The sequence below is a fragment of the Macrobrachium rosenbergii genome, chromosome 13 (assembly GCF_040412425.1).
Source record: "Macrobrachium rosenbergii isolate ZJJX-2024 chromosome 13, ASM4041242v1, whole genome shotgun sequence".
Taxonomy (NCBI): domain Eukaryota; kingdom Metazoa; phylum Arthropoda; class Malacostraca; order Decapoda; family Palaemonidae; genus Macrobrachium; species Macrobrachium rosenbergii.
The window spans coordinates 37,456,217-37,479,296 of record NC_089753.1 but is presented as its reverse complement, the minus strand read 5'-3'; the positions used below and the strand labels follow the sequence as shown (position 1 = coordinate 37,479,296).

The 23,080-nt window shown below is 39.4% G+C and overlaps 1 protein-coding gene across 1 annotated transcript in view; it reads right to left on the bottom strand.

Moving 5' to 3' along the window:
- Positions 1 to 2,378: 2,378 nt before the first annotated feature.
- btv (beethoven) overlaps positions 2,379 to 23,080 on the bottom strand; it is a 123,426-nt gene continuing 102,724 nt past the window's right edge. Inside the window, exons 66-71 of the mRNA XM_067115238.1 lie at positions 19,091 to 19,214; positions 17,249 to 17,346; positions 16,942 to 17,151; positions 16,332 to 16,531; positions 9,381 to 9,582; positions 2,379 to 3,914 (exon numbers count right to left, since the gene is read on the bottom strand). Of these exons, the coding sequence (XP_066971339.1) occupies positions 3,759 to 3,914; positions 9,381 to 9,582; positions 16,332 to 16,531; positions 16,942 to 17,151; positions 17,249 to 17,346; positions 19,091 to 19,214 (990 nt within the window). The 3' untranslated portion in view covers positions 2,379 to 3,758. The remainder of the gene's footprint in view (positions 3,915 to 9,380; positions 9,583 to 16,331; positions 16,532 to 16,941; positions 17,152 to 17,248; positions 17,347 to 19,090; positions 19,215 to 23,080) is intronic.

Here is a 23,080-nt window from a genome sequence, read left to right as displayed (position 1 = left end):
ACTTTTAGCATATGTTTAACTGGTTGTCACTTGTGGACTCCAATGTCATCATAGAAGTTTCAAGATTTTATGCTGTTGTTTGCTTCTGATATGGCATTAAGGTAAGGATCTTCGCTAATTATGTATGCACACAATTTTATAAAGTCATTCAGTACAAATGCAGGGTTTTTGTGGGCCATCATTATTTCATTTTGCAAATTCGTGATCATGCGTGAAATTAAGTTTAGTTTTCCTTTTCATGGTTAGGTATCCAAGTTCTGACTCTTATTAACTCATGTACCTCACTGCTTCCTGATGATTGCTTTAAAAGTTTCCTTCTTGCCTAGCTGGCCTACTTTTCTGATTTTCACTTTAGAAGAAAAATTGGACTGAGTGTTCTGGTTAAACTACTGAATTCCTATCTGATCTACGGCATCATTTATGCCTTTTCTCTTAGATCTAATTGGCTTTGCCTCTGTTTGACAACCAGGTACTAGGTAACCACTTCCAAGTTATGAATGCTAAATTAAAAGTATGAATTTTAACAAGCTAGCTGTAATTGAATAGTTTGGGAGTATGCTTGTTATTAAGCTTATAGAGTATTGTAAAATACTTAAGTTCAGGGCAGGTTTAAAGGCCCTTTGCAGGCAATCTTCATCAAGCAAGAAAACTTTTGAGTCACCACCAGCATTGGACAGCACCACTGTCCATTCTTGGCTACAGGAGGAAGCATCAAACGCTCTCGACAAAAGAGAGGTTGTAGGAGTCTTCATAAGCTTTCCTGCTACTTCAGTTTCCTTCACTTTGCAGATAGTGGGGTTCAGTAATTTACAAAGGAAAAAAAAGAATGACCATGACTCATGTCGGAGATTATTTAATTTTACAGCAAAATTGAGCAGTCATACGTTTCTTGTAAATTATTTTATTTACTTCTGTACTTGGTCTTTTAATTTTCTTAGTGTCTTTTTTGTGGCTTGATGCAACATCTAGAGTTGAGGAGAACACCATGGATGTCATCATCAGAATAAACCAGAGGATCTTGAACTGGAGTGAGTATCAGCTGTATGTAGTTATGTTCCAGTAAGTAGATCAGTGCATAATTTCTTCTAATTTCTGCCAGCTTGCTTAGTTCAAGGAGCCCCTTTGGTGATCTTTGTAAAAGCATGTTATTATTGCTGATGATAATAGGGGCATGGTCATCTGGATTTCTCCAGCTGAAGTCAAGAATGGAGTTTGTGCTCAATACAGAAAATCAGTACATGATAATGTACCTGTCAGAACAAGAAAGTCTTGGTTCTCCATTTTCAAGGAACCGTACATCTCTGTAATTAATGTTACAGATTGCCTTTAACATTTAGTAGAACATCACACCAAAGTGGATGCCTGCTATTCCTATCTCCTAGGAATAGGAATGTTTGAGGAAGTCAGATTATCATGAGGATGGAGGCAGTGGGAACATGCAGTTTACTGACAAGAAGAGTCGATCTGTACAGCTGCATTTTCTACTGTCTCAGCTAAATTGAAAGGTCACCAGGAATGTCATAACGAACATAAATAAGAACCCCCTCGTGATGTGTTTTATAACCTACATAACTTTCTAGGGCATGGGGTATAGACATCTAGCATCATTTCCACAAATCCACTTGAGAGTTCTGCCAGAAAAACTCTGATTTTTGGGTTTCACCATGGGTTTCTTTTCCATTGAGAGTGTGAAGATGCTGGAATTTTAGTACTTTTCTTTGAGGACACCTGGATTTTCCAGAAACCATAAAATGAAGTTGCTTACCTCAAGTCTGTTAAAAAAAAAAAGCTAATATTTACATTTCTTTCAGTATTTTAAAAGCGATGGCACATACATCTTGGGGTGCAGATCATCCAACACATAAGACTATATGAAGCACTAATTTTGTCAAAACTTTCGTATGGATGTGAAATACATTCATCAGGAACCACATCCAAGTTGCAGCCTCTGGTTAAGAGTGTCATCACTCTCTAACTTACTTTTGTGACTGCAAAAGTGACATTTCAGGACGGAGATTCAACTTGCCAGTCAGTTAAGAGACTTAATTCCCACCTGTGGGGTGAGACTTCTAATGAAAGGCAATGGTTTGTATTTCCATAAAAACAAATTTTTTAAGTAATTTGTATTCTTCCTAGGTATATTAATGAGAGCCTTTTATCATAGTCCCACCTCAGTCACCCTGCTAGTCCTTGATGCCGAAGGATAGTGCTTGGTAACAGCTGGGCAAGCAACTGGTTTTCCCCTCCATACTCTATCACCAGTTAACTTTACCTTACCAGGTTTCAACTTTTCAACAGACAATCCAATTCGTACTGAAGAATATACTTCTAAATTAAAGGCTGTCATTGTTTATCTTGGAAAATTGTAAAGTACTTGGAAAGCTTTGTATATTTTATTGCCAAAACTTGAATTAACGAACTGTTAGATAATTGTTGTTTATCATCTTACTTGGAAAGCCATGGGTTGTACCATCTGCTTATATCTTCACTGTGAAGTTATATTGTTTATTGCAAAAATTATAAATTTGAGTTCATTATTAATGCTTGTAATACTTTAAAATATTTTTTGTATGCATTTTTCTATACACTTTTTTCTATAGTTGAGCACATTGCTGTGAAATTTAAACTGTTTAAGATCTGGATCATATTTAAACTACTTATCAGGGATGTATTTTTTGGGAATGTTAGAAATACTGTGACTCAGTGGAAGTTATAGTCACCCGCAAGAAAATACTCCAGTAACAGTATTCTCTGATTTTTCTTTTATGATTAACAACAGGAAATGAAATAAAGGATCTCACACACTGCTGTGTGATCTGTATTTGTATATAATCATAAACATTGTGCTAAAATATAGTTTTGTGTATTTTCATTAATTGTCTAATATTTTTGGTACATAAACTGTTAAAACATTTTTTTCTGCTATAATATAGTCACATATGGAAAGAGAAACCCACAAGATTCTTGTGTATAACTTGTTTACTGGTAAATATTTACATATTACTTTGATCTCGAGCACTTTCAGGTCCTAACTGTGACCCTTTTTCAAGAGATGAGGTAGTCAGGCTGGTTCAAGGCCTTGAACCAGCCTGACTACCTCATCTCTTGAAAAAGGGTCACAGTTAGGACCTGAAAGTGCTCGAGTTCAAAGTAATATGTAAATATTTACCAGTAAACAAGTTAAACACAAGAATCTTGTGGGTTTCTCTTTCCATCTTCAGGAGAAAACTGAAAGAAGTTTTTGTTATAGTCACATATGTTATTTAATGACCAATTGTGTCAAAAAATTTTTTTCTGCTAAAATATAGTCGCACGTTATTTAATGACCAATTGTGTCCTTTTATCACAGGATGTGGCTACAATATTTTATTTCTACTTAAGCATATATAGGTTACCATTAATTACTGAGTACTGTGGTATGAACTGTTCTTCAGATTGCACTAAAACTTATTACAACTTGACATTTACTCATACTTGAATTTAAAGAAAAGTTAACTTTTATTCAGATAATCTTTTATTTAAACTTTCCTAGAATTAAACTTTGAACATTAATGCTCTCAAAATACATCTTCCAACTAAGGAAACACTGAAACTAGAGTGACTACATTTTTAGGAAGAAAAGTTCAAATACAGTACGTGTACTGCTCAATAAATGAGATAATTGGAATTCATCGTTTCAGCAGCACTCTGTTAAATTTCCTTGCTGTACTGGAATAGCTATTTGACAGTTTTACATAAGATCTGTTGAAGAAACATTCTTATGTGCTCAAAAAGAATGCAAGGCCAGCCTGTCTCCACTCATGGTGGGGTAACGAACACGGCACGTCTACGCTGACAACAACTTTCTCTCTGTTTGATGAAGAATATACAGGAAGAGATAACAGGTCTTCATGATACACTCGAGTTTGTAGGTCCTGCAATGTACAAATAACATACAATACTTTAGATAGTGGAAAAGACTTCAGGAAAACTAAATTCTGAAGCCTGCCCTTCAGTTTAGGCAAACTGCAAGCTCAAAACCTTATTTCATAGTGCCCATTTTATTTGTCATACTTTTAGTGCCCAATTTGTTTCTCATACTTTCACTGCCCATTATGTTTCTCATGAAAAGTCCCAGAAATAAATTTTCCAAAGGAAGGAAAAATTGTCATGCGTAATGCACCAATGTTCACAGATCCATAGGTCCTACCTCTCATTTGAGAAGCATGCTTCATTTGTCTATGTTTGTGAGCATATTGTAACCCAGATTGTTGAGCTTTTTACAGGATGGCATTTTTCACTTTTTATAAATTATCATGCATTGTCATTTTCCTTTCAATGTGCTCTGAAGGCGGAATTGATGATGGAAAAAGGTGTAATAGAAGCCACAAAGGACCAGTCATGGGGGTTCTAGTCACATATTCCTAGTAAAGAAGGTGACTGGTCATTGACTTCTCCCCACTGAGCAAGTTTGCCCTTCAGATTTGGTTCAAAATGGAAAGAGCACAGACCAATTTGGAATTCATCAAAGATGGCAACTTCATGCTTTTGATAGACCTTTAAGATGTGTACTTTCAAATACCTATTCATCAGTACTCAAAGAAGTATCTCTGCTTTGTCTTCAGCAGGACCATTTACTAGTTCAAAGTGCTATGCTTTGGACTGGCAACAGCCCAAAGCACAGCACTTTGAACTGGTAAAAGATCCCACTGCAGACGAAGTGGAGGTACTTCAAGAACTCTGATGAATGGGTACTTTAAAGCACACATCTTTCAGGTCCATGGAAGCCATGAAGTCACACTCTCCAATGGATTTCAAAACAGAACATGCGCTTTCTATCTGAAACTGTGTATGCAGGACAAACTCATTCAGTGGGCTTGGGCTCATTTAGTAAGTATTTGCAATACCTGAATGACTGGCAAAGGGCACAATTCCAGTAGAACAGAGATTGTCTTCTACTACATTTTGTCACAAGTTGTGGATTGTGATAAACTGCGAGAAGTCAAGTCTCAAACCCAAGCAGCAAGCAAAATACCTTGGAATGCCGATAGACTCGACAGCGGAGAGCCTACCCCAACAGACTTGTGCAAGCAATCTCAGGAAGATAAGGGTGCAGTTTCCGTTTCAATGGGAACAACCTGGTTATCTCTGGCAGGTGGTCGTGGGTCACCTGTCCTCCCTAGAGGAGGTTGTGCCTCATGGGTGATGCCACATGTTTGCTTTATTGGCATCTGAAGCGATACTGGAGTACCTCTTAGGATCCTCCCTCCTGTCTCATCCCGAGTCAGAGGGGTGGGATGTACACCTGTGAGGAATATTTGTTTCAGATCTGTGGTCACAGGATGCACATCATCATCATATCTTATCACGCCAACACTGTATCCACTGCATAGCAGCCTGATTGCATTCGTAGAGGTCCAAATCTGTACAGATTGGCCCATGTTCACACCCACTAAGTATGTGATCCATTGTCGGGATGGGATGACCACATGGGCACCCTGCAGAAGGAGCAAGACCCCACTTATGAAGATTGTCTCCAGTCCTTCCAACTCTAGCTCTTGCTCGATTAAGAGTTACCCAATCCTTTCTACAGAGGTTTGTTCTATGGGGAAGAGACTCACATGGGCTCTGGATGGCTTCACCCAGTGGGCAGTAGTCAGTTTCTCTCTAGCATTGTAGGCGGTAAGTTGCTGTCTCCCTGAGGTCGAGGCTGGTGGTGGTAATGAAGTTCTTGTGGGATTTGAATCTTTCTCTAACCACCTGGTGATCATAGAGCAGGTGCCTTTCATCATTCTCGTTTATATTTTTGGGTCTTTGAATGGGCTGTTCGGCAGATGTTCGGTGGTGCAATGCCTGCCAATCTATAGAGTACTGGAAGGGGTGATGGTCTTAAGGCACCAGTAATTATGCAACATGCTTGATTGAGTTCGGCATCAACTTTATAGGAATGACATGACCTTTTCCAGACTGGTGAGCAGTATTCGGCAGTGGAGTAGTTGAGTGCCAGAGCTGTCTGTCTTAGGGTTTGAAGATTTGTTCCCCAATTTGAATTGGCAAGTTTGCTAAGGAGGTTATTCCTGGTAGCTACCTTCTCCTTTACTTTCCATACATGCTCCCTAAAAGATAGTGTTCGGTCTAATGTAATGCCTAAATAGACAGGGAAGCTATCATTCTTCAGTTTCTTATCATTCCATGAGATGTTCAACTCCCTATTTGACTGGTAGTTAAAATTTTAAGATGGAAAGCACATACAGGCAGTTCCCAGTTATCGGCGGGGTTCTGTTCCTGACAGCGTGACGATAACCGAAAATCTCCGACAGCTGAAAATCGACGATAATGAGCCTGATCCTCGGTTATTGGCGCCGGTATCTGGTTATTGGCACTGATAACTGGGGATCAGTGCCAATAACCAGAGATCGGGGCCGATAACCAGGAATCTGTGTCGAAAATCTGGTTATCGTCGTCACTAGACAAGCGCCGTAAAACCGGATCACCGATAACCGAGGCCACCGATAACCGGGGACTGCCTGTACCTGTTTTGTCTAGGTTGGCATTTAGGAAGTTTTGCTTGTAGTATTCACTAAGATCTTTCAAAGCATCTGATAATTTGCTTTCAATGATAGTAAATGAATCTGATTAGATGGCTAGGCACAGATCATCTGCATATGTAAATCTACGGATATCACTAAACTGTGGTTGATCGTTGGTATAGATGCTGAAAAGCATGGGGGCCAACACAGACCCTTGTGGGAGGTCGTTTTTCTGTTTTCGCCATCTGCTTCTCCTGCCGTCCATTTCGACAAAGAAAAGCCTGTTACTCAGCAGTGACTGGATGATATGTACAATGCTCGAGTTGCGAATAACTTTGGCAAGTTTCAAAAGAAGCAACCTGTGGTTCACGGTGTCATAGGCTGCTGTCAGGTCAACAAACACTGCCCCTGTGATCTTCCCAAGCTCAAAGCAATCGTCAATATACTGAGTGAGACTAAGTACCTGTGGGCAGCAAGATCTTCCTGCCCTGAAGCCAGCCTGGTCTGGTGTCAGTTGTTCTTCGACTGTGGGAGATATGCGGGCCATTATCATTCGTCCATACAGTTTGTATAAGATGCAGAGAAGAGATATTGGCCAATAGCTCTTAGGATCTTTGGGTCTTTGCCAGGTTTTAGTAAGGCCACAACTTTAGCTCTTCTCCATAGTTTTGGGATCTGGAATGTTTTTGCATAGTTGTTAAGAAGTGCCACTACCCATGATTTAGTCTTGCTGCCAAAGTGCAGCATTATCTCAGATGTAATGTCATCCAACCTAGAAGCTTTTCTAGGTTTAAGGTGTTTCATGGCTTATTGGAGTTCTTCAACAGTGAATGGTTCAAACTCATTATTTTCTTGCATGATCTGCACATCAATGTTGTGGAAATGCAGGCAGTGTGGCTAGGTTGCAAGCATTTCAGAAACAGCTGTCAGGTTACTTGGTAGTGTTGATGAGCAACAACACAACCATCATAGCATACATCAACTAACGGGGACATTGTCTCTGAACCTGTGTCAGTGGACAGTGCAGATGGCCGAGTGTGTGTGTGTGTGTTTTGTCTCATGCCATCGAGTTGTCTGTGATATACATTCTGGGCAGGCAGAATGTGACTGCAGATCAACTAAGTCACGCACTTCAGGTAGTGAGGATAGAATGGTCCCTATACCCTCAGGCAGTGGAATTGCTCAAGTTATTAAAGTCTCCTATGCTTGACTTATCCACAACTAGTTTGAATAGGAAGCATCCTGCCTTTACCTTCATAGCTCTGGATCCTTGGCAGTGATGGAAGAAGCTTTCCAACACCCCTGAGACAACCTGGACATGTATGTGTTACCATCTTTCAAATTACTCTGCAGGGTGATAAATTGGGTGTTTGTCACCCCTGTCTTCAGCTGACTCTCGTGGCTTCTCATTGGCCACGTGCTGAGCAGTACCTCGATACACTGTATCTTCTGGTTGAGGCGCTGAGAGAGCTGCCCCTTTGGCCCACCTGTCTGTGAGAGCCACACATTTAGTGGTACCACCAGGCAATACACTCCCAGCACCTTCATGTGTGAGGGTTATCTAGTGTCTCATGCAAGGGAGGGGCTTTCCCCACGGGGCTGCAAGGGAGATGTCTGAGTACCTTGGGCATTCCTCTGCAAATGTGTACCAGAGAAAGTGGGTTGTCTTCTGCAATTGGTGTAGAAGGGGTACCTCTCCATTCAGCAGTTCCTCTACCTTTGCTGAGACAGGATCCTCTTAGGTGGAGTTGTCTATGCTAATGAAGAGTTGTAAACAACACCTCCCCAACTCCCTGAACTTTGGCCCCCCAAGTGGGATGTGTCCCTGGTGCTTACAGGTCTAACCAGGATGGCCTTCAAGCATTTATCTCAGCAAAAACGGTAGGGGCGTAGAGTATAGCCTGTCCTTTCTTGTCTGGCATTTCTTCATACCTGAGTTTGTGAAAACTCCAGATTCGTCTATCCCTGACAAGCAGTTCTTAAGAGATTTACGATTCCCTCCCTCCAAGACTATGTTAGTGATGTTGCTCTGCTGAATCAAGCCAAAGTACATGCTGGAGTCAGACGAGTTACCGTCAAGTAAACTTTGGGTATTTGTTCTTTACCTTTGATAGGGAAGCATCCCCTCTCCTTTAACAAAGGGGAAAGAGGCCATGGTAAAGTTTAGTCCTTGAACTCTTTAATTGTAACAGCCAGAACTAAACTGCCTTCTGACATGAAGTCTCTTACTGGAGATGTCATGGTTCTCTGAAGCATTCAAATACCCTCTTTTTCCTTGAGAAAGGGCACTCTAGCCCAGCGTCCTACTACTCTGACCACTTTTTCACAATTGGTAGGAGGTTTCAGAAGCTATGGTTTCCCCTGCTTAGTAGGCAACTGGGATTATGGCATTTCTTAGGTGACTTTCTACCCCAGGACTGCAATGTTCACAAGATGAAATTAACATAAAAACTATAATAGAACATTTGCAGACAAAAAGACATGAACACAAAGGCCATGGTTTTCCTTTGCATGTTATATAACTGGGCGTTAGTTAGTTATAAATGATTTGTTTAACCAGACAACTCTTTTAGGGTTCTTCTCGGGCTGGGAAAAAAAGGGGGGAAAGAGTACATAAAAAATTAAGTAGTTAAATAAATAAATAAATAATAAAAAAGGGGGGAAATTAGAAAAAAAAATCAAGAGAAAAAAAAAATTGAGGGAAAAAAGGGGGAAGATTATATTTTACTTATCAATTTAATTTTGTTTGAGAATGATATTATTAACTGATTAGTATCATTATTGCATGTATGTCTGGAAGCTAAGTAAGGTAAATTAAACATAAAATTATACTCCCAAGTTGTAAATTTTACATTATATGAGCAGTCTTACCTTAGGCATCCAAGCTATTATACACAGAGGGGCAACTGCAATGCTTGGTGAGTCATGTGAGTTATGCATCAAGCGAGATCCATCAAAGCTAGCCCCTTCCATTTGCAAGCCAGACCACTTCACTGCAACTTTGGCATTAGGAATACCCCCTCGAGACCATGATGTAATAAATTCCAAGTTGTCCATTGATGTTCCGTATTCCCTGAAAAAGAGGATAATATTAATGGTTTTATTGCAGCAATAAGTGCAACTAAATGCAGCTCTGACAAAATTTGTTTGTGCTCTTCATGTCTGGTGCAATATTTCATACATAAAAGCATTGTTAAATTAACCACTGAAAAATGATGCTGCTTTACATAAAAAAAAAATGTTATGTAAGCTTTTCCCTTTAGTGGATGTGAAAAGAATAATCACCACTTCTGTCTTGTCGAAACTCATAAGTATAAATCTTCATTCATCCCTTTTTTCCATGATATTTTGGGTCTTTCTCCAGACCCTTATCCTATTACCTCTATACAATAGAGGGTGTATATCTGGAGATGCTGAGATGCTATCTGTATACCAGTACTATGTAGTTCGGTGGTCTTCCACCAGAGTGGCGCTGCAGAGCCTTGCAACCATCTTTAAAGGTCTGGTAACCATGCAAAATGAACAGGGGCTTAGTGTGATTGTGAATTTTGTTTTGTCTTGAATGTTTAATGAGTAATTGTATAGTGAATGTTCATGAGTGCTCATAAAGTGTTTAGGGTTTAGTGAATGTTAGTGTTTGGTGAATGTTTGTAGTGTAGTGAGTGTTTAGGGTTTGCTGAATGTTTAGTGTGTATGTGTTTAGGGTTTAGTGAATGTTAGTGTTTAGTGAATGTTTAGTGTGTAGTGAGTGGTTAGGGTTTAGTGAATGTTTAGTATGAAGTGAATGTTTAGTGTGAAGTGAGTGTTAAGGGCTTAGTGAATGTTTAGTAAGTGCTTAGGGTTTAGTGAATGTTTACTGTGTAAGTGTTTAGTGAGTTTCATGAGTGATTAGTGAAGGTTCAGTTACTGTTTAATGAGTGTTTAGAGGTTTAATGAGCATTTAGGGTTTAGTGAGTATTTAGTGTTTAGTGAATGTTTAGTGTATAGTGAGTGCTTAGTGAATGTTTAGGATTAAGTGATTGATTGGTGAATGTTTACCGAGTGTTCAGGGTACAGGGAGTGTTTAGGATACAATGAGTATTTAGTGAGCGTTTAGTATAAAGTGAGTGCCTAGTGAGTGTTGAGTACAGTATTCAGTGAGTGTTTAGTGATACTGAGTGTGAGTGTATAGTAAGTGTATGTTTTTAGTGAGTGTGAGTGTTAGTGCTTAGCGATTGTACATTACTGTTAAGTTAGTGTCTATTGACTGTATGCAAAGAAAGTCCTGTAATTTACAGGAACTATTTATGCTAGACATTGCTTAGATCCAAGAGCAGATGCTTTGGCCTTGACTACAATGGTTGGAGTGTAATATATCTTTAATAGACATAAAATTATAGCATTACAAATGAAAGCTAACACAGAGAGGGAAAAAGAAAAGATATGACAGGCTAGCCTCGCACTATTCACTAAGTCAGCAAAAGCCATTACAGTCTGACGTTTTTAAACCGGCACCCTTTGGACCAGGCCACCGCTGGACCACAGAAAATCCCGGATGACTGAAATCACCCTTAAAATATGCCCTATGTGAACAAAGTCTTGCCAGTTCATTCCACATATATTTTGCAGTGCTGATGTCGACCCAGGGACTACAATGGTGGAGACACGATCATCCGTAATAGTCGTAGCCCTACAACAATGAACGTCTGTGGTAGAGCAACAGCCATGAGCCGATGCTGTGATGCAACTGTCCTGGCTCGAAGAAGTCGTAGCCCTACAACAATGAACATCTGTGGTAGAGCAACGGCCATGAGCCGATGCTGTGATGTGACTGTCCTGGCTCGAAGAAGGAATGATCCTTCTTTTCTTGGCTCTAGAATCAGAAACGAAGCTCTAATCCTCCAACACTTGACGGGTGAGCATGCAGGAGGAGCAGAACAGTGACAGTGATGATGAAGAAGAAGGAGAGCCACATCTCTTTTTACAAGCGCAACTGCACTTCTTTTCAACAACAGAATCAAGTCTCTCCATCACCACTTGAATGAGAGAATCTGCAGTCGGAACAGGCCAATGGCGTCATAGGGGCCCAATTTTGACATCACTATAGTAGATGGAACATGGTGACATCATAGAGGGGTCCCTGTTGTGACATCACTAGGGTAGACAAATCATGTGAGGAGGCTGTTGGTAACCCTGTAGGAAGGACAAGAGTTGACCCACAATGATGCGAGGTTGGTACCATAGGCGTCCTACTAGATGTTGCAGAACCTGACCCCATATAGTGGAGACCTGGGGGGGGGTCAGAACCTGGATGCGGGAAGTGGGACAAAAGACCATCTAAGGTCGGTACACCTAAGAGGCCTAACGATGCCCAAACACTTGACGTCCTCTGAGCTTCCGAAACTGGAACAAAGGATAAAGATGGCGATCCCCCCTTCCCCAAAGGGTGAGACGTGGCAACATTAGATATACAATCTCCCGAACCCACTCCCAAAACTTCCAAAACAAATCAATGAGAGAAAAGGAAGGGGAACAACCATCAATTGAAGTTGAAGCAACTGGAAGTGATCTAGTCAACGAAGAGGCAGAATCAAGAGGAGTTTGGTCCGTCAACGAGGCAGAAGGGGTACCATCCAAAGATGGCGCCTTCAACTCCCTCTTATGCCGCCCCTTCTCGGTGAACCTCTTCCATTGCTCAGGAGACCAAGAATTACATTCTGAATACTGTAATGATTAACTTCACTTCATACATTTGCTCTGCACCTACTGCAAGTTGAATGAGGATCGGTACTCATGGAGGCTAGGAAACGCGAACATGGATAATCTCCTACACTAGGACACTTCCTCTGAGTCTTGTGGGAGCCAGAACTGGAGCTTACTGAAGGGTTTGGGATTCCATGATACCCACAAGACTCTCACAAACACACAAACCTGTACACTAAAATACACAAGAGAAAAACACAGGCAAAGAAAAGACCGGCTTTAGGAGGAAAGAAAGAACAAGATGCCCTCACTCAAAGGCGGTAGAAGAATAACTGAGGCACCACAAGATCAAGCTTGGGTCAGTGGTGTCACCCACCTCGTTCATGACAGATGCCAGAAGCCACCAATTCCTTGCATATACAATTTTTTTTTTTACTGGTTTCCAGCTGGCGCCAGAAGATCTATCCTAATGTTAAGACCCAGGTTTGCTCCATGTATGAACAACCTAAAAATCTGCTACTCTTGTTTCTTTAAACCTGCACACGTGTGTGTGAGAAAGAGAGAGAGACTATTGGCCCTAGTTAGGTTGTTACACTAACAGATATCCATTAGCAAAGTCAACAGATATCCATTAGCAAAGTCACTGTATAGTTGACCCTCAGTATTCGCGGGGGATGCGTACTACTAACCTCCGCGAATAGCTCAATCCACGTGTAACTCCCTATTTTAATACAGTAGTTCAAAACACCAAAAAACCCAGTAATAATGCTTATACCTGAGTAATTTAATAATTTTATCACAAAAAGTGCATTTAGTCACAAAAATGATATGAAAATACAGTAATTTGTGAATATTTCTTTATGAAAAACACTGCGAATAATGTGTATATTCTGTATGTTCCACGGAGAAATCTGCGAATAGGTGAAACCATGAATCTGGAACTGCGAATAGGCAGGGGTCGACTGTATTAAGATTAATGATAATTAGTTGCTAAATGAAATGCATTTCAGAGATTTAATTTTTTCATAAATTATCAAACCTGAGTTTAAAAATGCAACTTTATTTATAAACGCAGTATATTAAATGAAGTGACGGAGTGAGTTCACTGGTATCGAATATTGCTTTTGCCTCTTCTAAAATGTTTTGTGGCCTGCACATTATTCTTTACTTCAGCCACAGCTACAACTGTAAATTTAATGACATACTTTCATAACTTTCCTCCCTATTAGGTGAAGGACAAATAAAGATTTATTTTATTTTTAAACTGTTCATGGAAGTCACCAATGAAAATGAGTAAATTTTAACACATTGACAAATATAACATAACCCTTAATAAAATTGTATTAGTTACTCTAACTGACATTGGCAAACGGCTGTTTCTCAATTCAATTGTTTATATCAGTACTTGCTGTTGTTTATGCCAGTGTCTTGCAAACAATAGTAAGTGGTTGTTAATTATAATATATAGTAATGAATTCTTAGACAAGTCACAAAGTTGGTAGGCCTGATTTTAATGTATGAAGATTCGCATTTAACCTAATGAACTTTTGCTTCAAGGCCTATTTATTAGTAAAAGCTAACTCAGATATAATACAGTATGCATTATAAATGGTATCTACTGAAACCAAGACCTAACCTAGTGTAATCTACTGAAAATATATCTTGCACTATACACAAGGTATAAGATGCAATCATGTTTTGGGACGAAATTTTAATGACATGATAAACGAGCTCGGATGATACACGAGTATGTATATCTGCAAATTACAGTTCTTTTGTATACTATATATTTTTGAGTTTCACTGAATGTTTTCATTGGAATTAAACTACTTATTTACAGAGCAAGCTTCAGTTCCAAAATCTGAAAAACCAAACACTGAAACGACATGTGGTGCCACCCTTGTAGCCGCTCAAGAACTAATGGCGGCTGATTCACAAACGTCCTGGATCATGGGACTGTACTATAAAATTCAGAAAAATAATAATAATAATAATAATAATAATAACAAATGACGGTAAATACTCCGGAGACCGGAGGGGTCCGCTCCCTTACATGATGTAAAAACTTTCGCCCTTACCTCCCCCGCCGGAGAAACAAGACGGGTAAAGTGCTCGTAATATGTTCATAACATAAGACGGAGCAATTACATTTTACCCTATCTACGAACTCGACGGGAGACAAGAGGTATGGGATAGTGACTCAACACGTTCGAGCAAACAAACCACCAACCCCAACACAGCGGCTTAGGGACGGTATGGGAGGGAGCGAATCCCTCTACCAATAGGAGGAGTCCCTGAACTCGGAGAAAACGCCATCTAGCGTCACCCGCACGAGTAGCGCAAGGTAGGGGGGGAGGGAGGGGGTGGAGCAGGGGAGAGAAGTAGGCTACCCGGAAGGGAACAGGAGACAGGGAGAAACATATCACCCGCTCAACTGCATCCTTCCCTCCAAGAAAATGAACTTGGAAGGGTAGCCTACTACTGGGAGCTACGCAACCCGAAGCCCGACTCCTTCCTAGGCGAAGCCTAATATGGACCTAACCTAGTATAGGCTAGGAAAAAGGAAGGAGTGCAAAAGGGAGGAGGAAGCAACAGGGAGAGAAATTTTGTGCCGAGAGCCAACCGGGATCGAGAAGGGGGGGGTAAGGAGGCGACTAGCCTAGAGGAAACACATCCAAAGAACTCGATTCCCCCAAATGGAGGAAGAGAACTAAGGGGCTCACTCTGCCCACCGAAAAACGACATCGGAGGAAACAGCAACCAAAACTCCCTCAACCTGATCTCCGCACTCAGGGCAAGGGGATGGAAGCAAACAAGCCTACACCACAAAATACCATCACACATAAATAATTAAAATCAAAATATGCTCAATAGGGAGCGTAGCCTACCTCGGGGAAGCGGTTAGATTGAGGCTGCCGCTGCCACCAGAGGTAAACAACAAAACTTAAAACAATTAAAATAAATAAATAAACTAAAAATAAAAGGAGAGCACCATCTTCAAGCATAAAATAATTAGTCTACTTGAGACCAAAAATAAAAAGGAACCCAACCTGGGGGGGGGGTACTTGGACGGGGCATCACCCTAATAAAGGCCGATAGGCCAATGAAATGTAATTTGTAAACCAAAAGGGGAGGGGAGCCACCGCAAGGAACCAGCAGGAAGGGAACCAAGGGGTTAAAATCTATCTATAACGACGAGGAGACAACTCCAACCGAAAGAACAGAAGGAGTCGCCTCGCGGTCGACATGGCTGGCGGGGGACGCCGTGGCGTCATAATAAGACCTCAATATTTATGAAAATACGAGACCAAAACAGCCAAAAAAAATAGAACAAAAACCCCACAAGAAGATGGTACTTAACTTAGAGATGGAAAAGGTGCTCGATGCCATCGTAGATGTAGAAAATAATCCAAATAAGAGGACGAGCACACAAAAGAAACGAATTTGTCACGTGCTAGAAAATGGAATGAAGTAGGTGGCGCTGGTGTCGCCGTCCTGGCGGGTGTTGAGTGTAGGGGCTGTAACGGCTCACCGCTCTATTCCGGGGGTTTTGATAAGGAGAGATCTTTCGAGTATATTTCCGTGGTAGTGGTATTTCACTCACCCTTCTTTATACCGACGTCTTCCTAGAAGATGCTCGACTGGGGTAGTAACCCCAGCTTTCCTGAAAGCTCTTTTTCTGGTATATCTAGCATTGTTATACCTAGAAATTCGTGCTATAATGGAATTTCACCGCTGACACGGGACCTTCTCAGAAATAGATTTTTCCTCTGTCAAAATCCCTTTTTTATTAAGGACAGACCCGTAAAAATAGCTACGGCAGGGAGGGCTCTGAAGCTTAATTTTCTCCTGAATATGTTTCAAATATATGAATCCATTTCAATATTGTATATGCTGGTGTGCCTAATTGCAAGAAAATACATTACAGTATGATTAAGTGGTTTGTATGAAGAAGTTTGTTGTATAAATATAGTCATTCCTAACTACAATACATAATACATTTTTTACATAAACTTTAGCTTTTCACACCCAAAAACATTGTTTCAGCTAAATTTCATCATCATTCTAGATTAATGAGAACATGCACAGAGAAAAATTAGCATTACAAAGAATATATTTACAATTTACAATTTTACTGACCTGGCAGTTTGCTGACGTAAGGCATTTAGGAAAGTTGCTGGATGAAGTAAATCTGACAAATCTAATGCATCTTTAAGTAATGCACCTTGTTCAGCTCTGCCTAACCAACGTCCAATTGCAAATGCACGCCTAACAATGCTTCTCAAATATTCAAAGGGGTCTTCAGGTCCCTCCCATAGAGACTGCCAACTCTCAGGTGTCTATGATATAAGAAAGGTTTCATTGCTGAGTTTTCTTAACATAAAACCCAGGCAAGTAATACTTCATTAATACTAGATCATTTAAAAATTTCACTTGATATAATATTTAATGCAAAACTATAATTACGAAATTAATTTGTCTTTTTTCATTAGAATATCCAGCATATCTAACACTGGACAAAAAAATGCAACCCATACTTCAGGTACTGTAGAGTGAAATTCAAAAACTACTTTATCCAGTATACTGAATAATGTACACCTATCTTGAGTATTATTTTACAACAAATTTAGTAAGTGGATCACATGCAGTACTACTTGCCAAAACTACCTCAAGAATCCTGAAAAAATGTCAGTGGCTTTCTTGAATCTTTGATACTGTTATACCTGCAACACATGCATACTGAACTGACCTCTTGTCTTAATAGTTTTTCAGCAAGCTGCTGAACATCACTTGAAAGAAGAAGAGTTCCTCGAATAACTTTTGATAACTGAGCAAGGGATCGGTGTATTGTTTGCACAATACTAATGACAGAGTAATACTCAAGTTGTATAAATGCCTTAACTGGAGCCTCTCCTGCTGATGTGGGCACAGCAACTTTAGCTTGAAGAAGATTCTGCCCCTAGATAAAAAAAAAAAGGAATAATTAAATTTCCCAACAGTGTTGAAAAATAAAGATTGTCATCAATACAAAACTAATTTAATGCTTAATTAGTTACCTGATTTAGTTTCTTCCACAAGTTAAGAACTGGTGAGAGTTGCGAATGCCATTTCTCTCTATCAAACCGGCTCGCAAGCTCAGGGGACCTCATTAGCACTGTAATAATGAAAAAATATTGCAATTCATATATAGTGAAAAATTATATTAACCAAACAAATATTAATTACCATTTCTTGTGTTGTACATCTTTGTAAAACTACTGATCTTTAAGAACCATTGGAATTTTACACTGGAAAAATCAGTAGCGTACACTTCCAAAGCCAATTTTTTCATCTGATGGTATATTCCAGGATAACATATTTTATCGAATGGACATAATGAACATTAGTTACTGTATTTGCTTTTTACACAGAGAGAATTTTTTTTAATCTTTTTGTCTTCTACTTTTTGCTTTAAAATATATTGTTTATACTTATATTGTAATTCGAAAGGTTCAATATGGTCATCTGTTGTTTAACTACTAATTTTATCGAACTATTTTTATCATTTGTGATTTAGCTTGTTTGTGGTAAGAATGGATGTGTAAGACATTTTTTTTATTACTTATTCTAACATCTGTTTTATGTTTAAATGATTTTCTTTTTCTTAAATAAGCTTTTCTTATGTACAAGAAATTCTCCTACTCTGATAGTGTACCTTGAAAATTTGTAATAATTAAACAAAAGTACTCAGCACTTAGGTTTTCATTTTTCATCTTCATGGCAAACCTGCAAATCTAATATAACGTAAGTTTTGTGAATCTTCTATACATATTTAAATACAGTTTATTTAAATATAAATATTATATACATCTATTTTTCTACTCTAATTTTTTATTTTTATAATTTCTGTACAAAAACTTGCAAGTTAAGTATGATGTATGTAACAGTGATCATTCTACATACATTACAGTTGCTTTAAACCAACAACCTAGTCTAAAGTCAAGGTCTACATACATCAGTTAAGCTTGTATGTTTTTGTGTATTTGTTACTTATGTTAGTGTTCATCTTTTATATGATTAAAATTATTACATCAAAGGGGAATTAAAACTGCTAAGGCTTCTGTACCAGACAGTACTTAGACAACTTGGCTATCAAGAGAGATATAAGTTGATACCAACCCTGCTGTATATATTATGTCTTTCAAATTCAATATCAACCCGTCTCCACTACTGTAGTTGATCAGCAAGTTTGTAACACTTGGCCAATTATAAATTCTTGCCACATACACCCCTGACTTTTTTGTACAGTATTCACAAATATTAAGCCACAAAAATCATTAAATATCAAATTCACTATACCCTGGGAATAACTTACACCCAAGGGGAGTTATAACTGATGATTGCTTCTGCATTTGCCAGATTCAAATGATGGCCTGATTTAGAAACAACCTTGTCAGTGATGTTGACCACTCAGCTCTCGAGAGAGATGTACAGTAATTTGACATCAACTCTGCTGGACATTCAGTACTTAGAGTAAAAATCAGCTCATCTCCAGCATGTGGGTAAAGACAGTGAATACAGGCTTTATATGATCAGCAGGTGTGTGGTGAAGCAAATACAGTTTAGTAATGGCTCAGCAAAGCTACTATGTCAAAAGCACATTCAGTGCTTAGAGTAAAACTCAGCTCATCTCCAGCATGTGGGTAAAGACAGTGAATACAGGCTTTATATGATCAGCAGGTGTGTGGTGAAGCAAATACAGTTTAGTAATAGCTCAGCAAAGCTACTATGTCAAAAGCACATTTAAGATCAGGATTTACTAAGTATGTTTGTAATTTGAATGAACACATGATTAACACCATCTCAAAGTATGTCTTCTCGCTAAAAATACACAAACATTCAGAGATGTATTTACTTACCCTTCAACTGTCCAATAACTTGTGAACTTACAATTCGCTGCCAAGATCTCTCAATATTTAAAGGTAAACCAAAGTATGCAGGATCATCCTCTTCTGGTAGACCTTTGATGAGAGTTGTGTAGTCCTGTGAAGTTTTAAAAAATCAAATACTGTAAATGAGATTAAAAATATCAACTGTCAAGCAACAAGTCCCCAGTTTATTTCAGTGTTTGATTTATGAACCCAGTTCATTTCAGTGTTAGAATGGTTTAGATCTTAAATACGAATAACCTAAGAATTAGTTGGGGATAATGTTCCTAACTCTCCCATACCCAAACTAAAGTTGTTAAGCTTTTTGTATGCCTTGGATTATCATCATTATAATGTAGTTTGACCCTTTGAGTCACTTTTTTTTTTGCCTTTATGCATCATATTAAATCCAACCTAAGCCATATATGCATCATTTAAAATAATCTAATAAGTTCACCAATAATCACAAGTGCATATCATGACAAAGTAACTTCTGCGACGTTACACGATGCCTGAGCTTCATCAAGGATGAAGCAAGCAGAGCTTACGACCCTGCATGCCTCCCCATTCCAAATGAAGATTTCATCTACCTTAGGACTATGAATGTTGAGTTACACCATTTTTAATTGATTTTAATTATAATACTATTCATACCTAGTGCTGAAAGTGATGGCTGCATCAGCTGCATTCAGTTTATACAGAATTTTCTCAATCTTTCTAATAATTGCTTTTTCAGGATCGAATGCATTCTGACCACCAAATGGCTGAGGATGAAACTTGTGCTCTGGGGAGACTGCCTTGCTCCCATAGACCTGAGGGATGAACATTTTCATGTTCCCATTCGCTCACTTTCCTGGAGGCACAATGCTTCAGGTGACAGGTCTGCAAGTTCCAGTCCTGGGCCCTTCTGCTTTAGTCTGTTTATTGTCCCTCAGATCTTCACCAGGAATGCACACACATTTACACAACCGATAAGACTGCTCAATGCCTTGTCTAGACTTGCATCTTTTGAGGCTGGAATGCAGAATTTACCTGGGAATTTTCTGAACCTGTTAACTGTCACTAACAGCATATTTCAGTCGCCCGCTGCTCATATCACACTGCCTTTGACAGAGTAACACGTTCTTCCTCTTTCAAGGCTGGTACCGCACTGATTGAGCTCAGAATTGCACCTTATTCTCATAAAAACTGTAAGAACATCATTTGGCAACACACTAATTTAGGGGTAAATGGCAACTTTTTTTTTTGTAATGGAAAGATAGTCTAACAGGACATCCACCTCTCGTCTCCAAGTACACTTCAGGCATTCATTGATAAACATTTTACTATATTTCTTTTTTGATTTTATCCCATTTATCACCCATAATGAGCATTCCAAAGCAAAAGACAAACCTTTGCCTCAAGAGATATCATCACTACTACAATTTAAATTTCAGCATTGCATTGCCAAGTAACTGGGCAGTCATCGATAAGGAGAGAAGTCCCTTTGTTTTAAAAAGTTAACCCAAAGGTGTGAAATGTATTGTTCAAGAGAAGGAAAAACCCTGCAGAGTTTTTTTAAGAAGTTTTTTTATGGCAAAGTCATGAAGCACACTGTAACAGAAACAAACAGATTTGCAACCTGGTTTCTAGATGAATATATAAAAAGTTTGCCTAGAATATCATGTGCACTAAAATGGTATGATACAAACGTAAATGACATGAAACCATTCATTCATTTTTTTTTCCCTTTCATGTTTCATGCATGTAATCTTTATGATACAGAAATATAAAATAAATTCTTTCATCTTTTCTTATCCTACATTATTTGATATCCTAATATGTTTATACAAAAAAACTATCAGTGTAAAAAAGAATACATAAAAATGTATAAAAACTAGCATAGACCAACTGGCAGCTCTGCGAGTGAGAAAATATGACAATACGGGGGCAGCAATGTCTCCCATAAGTGATGCTTAACAGATTTAACAAGAGCAAAGTTAACTTGCCCTTTTGAGGATGGAGTTTGCCACCTCCTGAGGACAATCTAGCCAAGTCTGGCCAGCTGTTGACTGGCCACCTGGTCTCTGGAAAAGTCAGTTTTTGCATGGCTGCTTTTGTGTGCTGCCCCTTCCACTTCAAATGACTTCCTGATGGAAGACAGTTTCAATATCAACAAGTTTTCAGGTTCCCCAAACCTATACTGTACTGGTTGTATTGCCATAACCTGCTGAAGGATGTTCTCTAGTTCCTTGGGAACTGGATATCCTCATTTCTTCCAACACCTCAACTTTGAGATGGGGAGCTCACCTCTTTAAGTCTTAAGTTCAAGGCATCTGATCAACAGCTTAGAGTAGTTTTCTTTGTTTCCAAGCATTCATGGTTGATACCACCACCACTACTTTAGGTTACCTAGAGGACAGAAGAGGAGCATGGGCAGAATTGCTGTCTCCTGATTATGGAGATTTTGCTTGTGCAGAGGTATGATGGTCAATTCATTCCAGGAGTACTGGAATGAGCTGTCAGAGTGTCACAGCAAGTCACACCAGGTTCCCCGATCAGAATGGTCACTTCACCTGCAGATCTGCAAGGCCCTGTGGCAGTGGGGCACTATCTTGTTGGATCTGTTTTCCATGTTGCTGGATGCTGGACTTTGTCTGTACTGATCCCCACAAATAGACCCAGTAGCTTAGGCAGTGGATACTAAGCTCCAAGTGTGTTTCCTTATGTTAAGACAGGTACTGTACTGACAAAGTTTCAGATCTTACTGAAGTTTCAGATGATGCCCATTGCTCCTTTTTTACCTTAGCAGGAGTGGTTCCCAGATCTTCTGGAACTTCTTGTGGATTTTCCCAAGTATCTTTCTGCTTGGAGGTTACTTTTGAAGTAACCTCATTTCGACAAGTTTTACCTTCATCCTCAGTCATTACAGCTTCACTTGTGGCAGTCATCAAGCAAAGGCTCAGTGAGAGGTTTTCTGAAATGAGGCCACTACCAACACTTCTAGAGATCCTGGGCGACAATTAGCCAAAGTGATCAAGATTCAAGGTTTAGTGTGACCAATGGGGTTCTCGTCCCCTTAAAGTCACAACATTTTTCAGTCCTAGCAGATTTTTTCATTCATCTCTCACCTATTATGGGTTATTACTCTGCCCCCCCCTTACGACTTTATTCAGCTTGATTTGACACAGAAAATTATATACTAAGCATTTTTTACTTTTTTCTGTCACTTTAGTAAATCTACCCCTCAAGTTTCAGTGAAACCTCCAAGTGGGCTTGATGCTGGTCCCACACAGCCTTGCTAGATCCCCTTATGATCCCCTAGATCCCCACTGTCGAATGTCCTTCTTTTATATTTGACACTTAAGACTGTTTTTGCTCACCCCAGTCTCCTATAAGCATATTAGTGAGCCCTATGCTTTTTTATAAGTTCCCACTCAAACCACATGTCCTTGACTGGTCTCTTGTGCCCAAGAGTTTATAGCCAAGGCTCAATCTTTTAGCAAGAATGGTTCTCAACAAGACAATTTACTGTTTCCTTGGGTTCTTAGATCATATCTTCTGCATACAAAGTCTGTACATCCTTCTTCCTTGTATGTTTCTGCATATACATTGTCAGGCTAGGCCTGTATAAAAAGGATTTTGACAAAGGAAAAATCTATTTCTGGAGAGGGGCCCGTGTCACCCGGTGAAATAGTCCATTCAGCACTTATTTCTAGGTAATTCCGTTGCTAGATACCAGAGAAAGCTAAATGAAATGCTGGAGTTACTACCCCCAGAGCAAGCTCCACTAGATGGAGTCGTGTATGGAAAAGGGTGAACTACAAAAACACGGAACCTTATCCTATAGAGATTCCCAATGTCAAAAGTCCCAACGAGAGAGTGCCGATACAAGCCCATGCACTACTCAAGGACTGTATACAAGGCAACACTAGCCGCATTCCATGTTAGCACCCACCTCACTAGAATGAAGTTTATCAAGGGAGGGAGAGAATGAAAAAC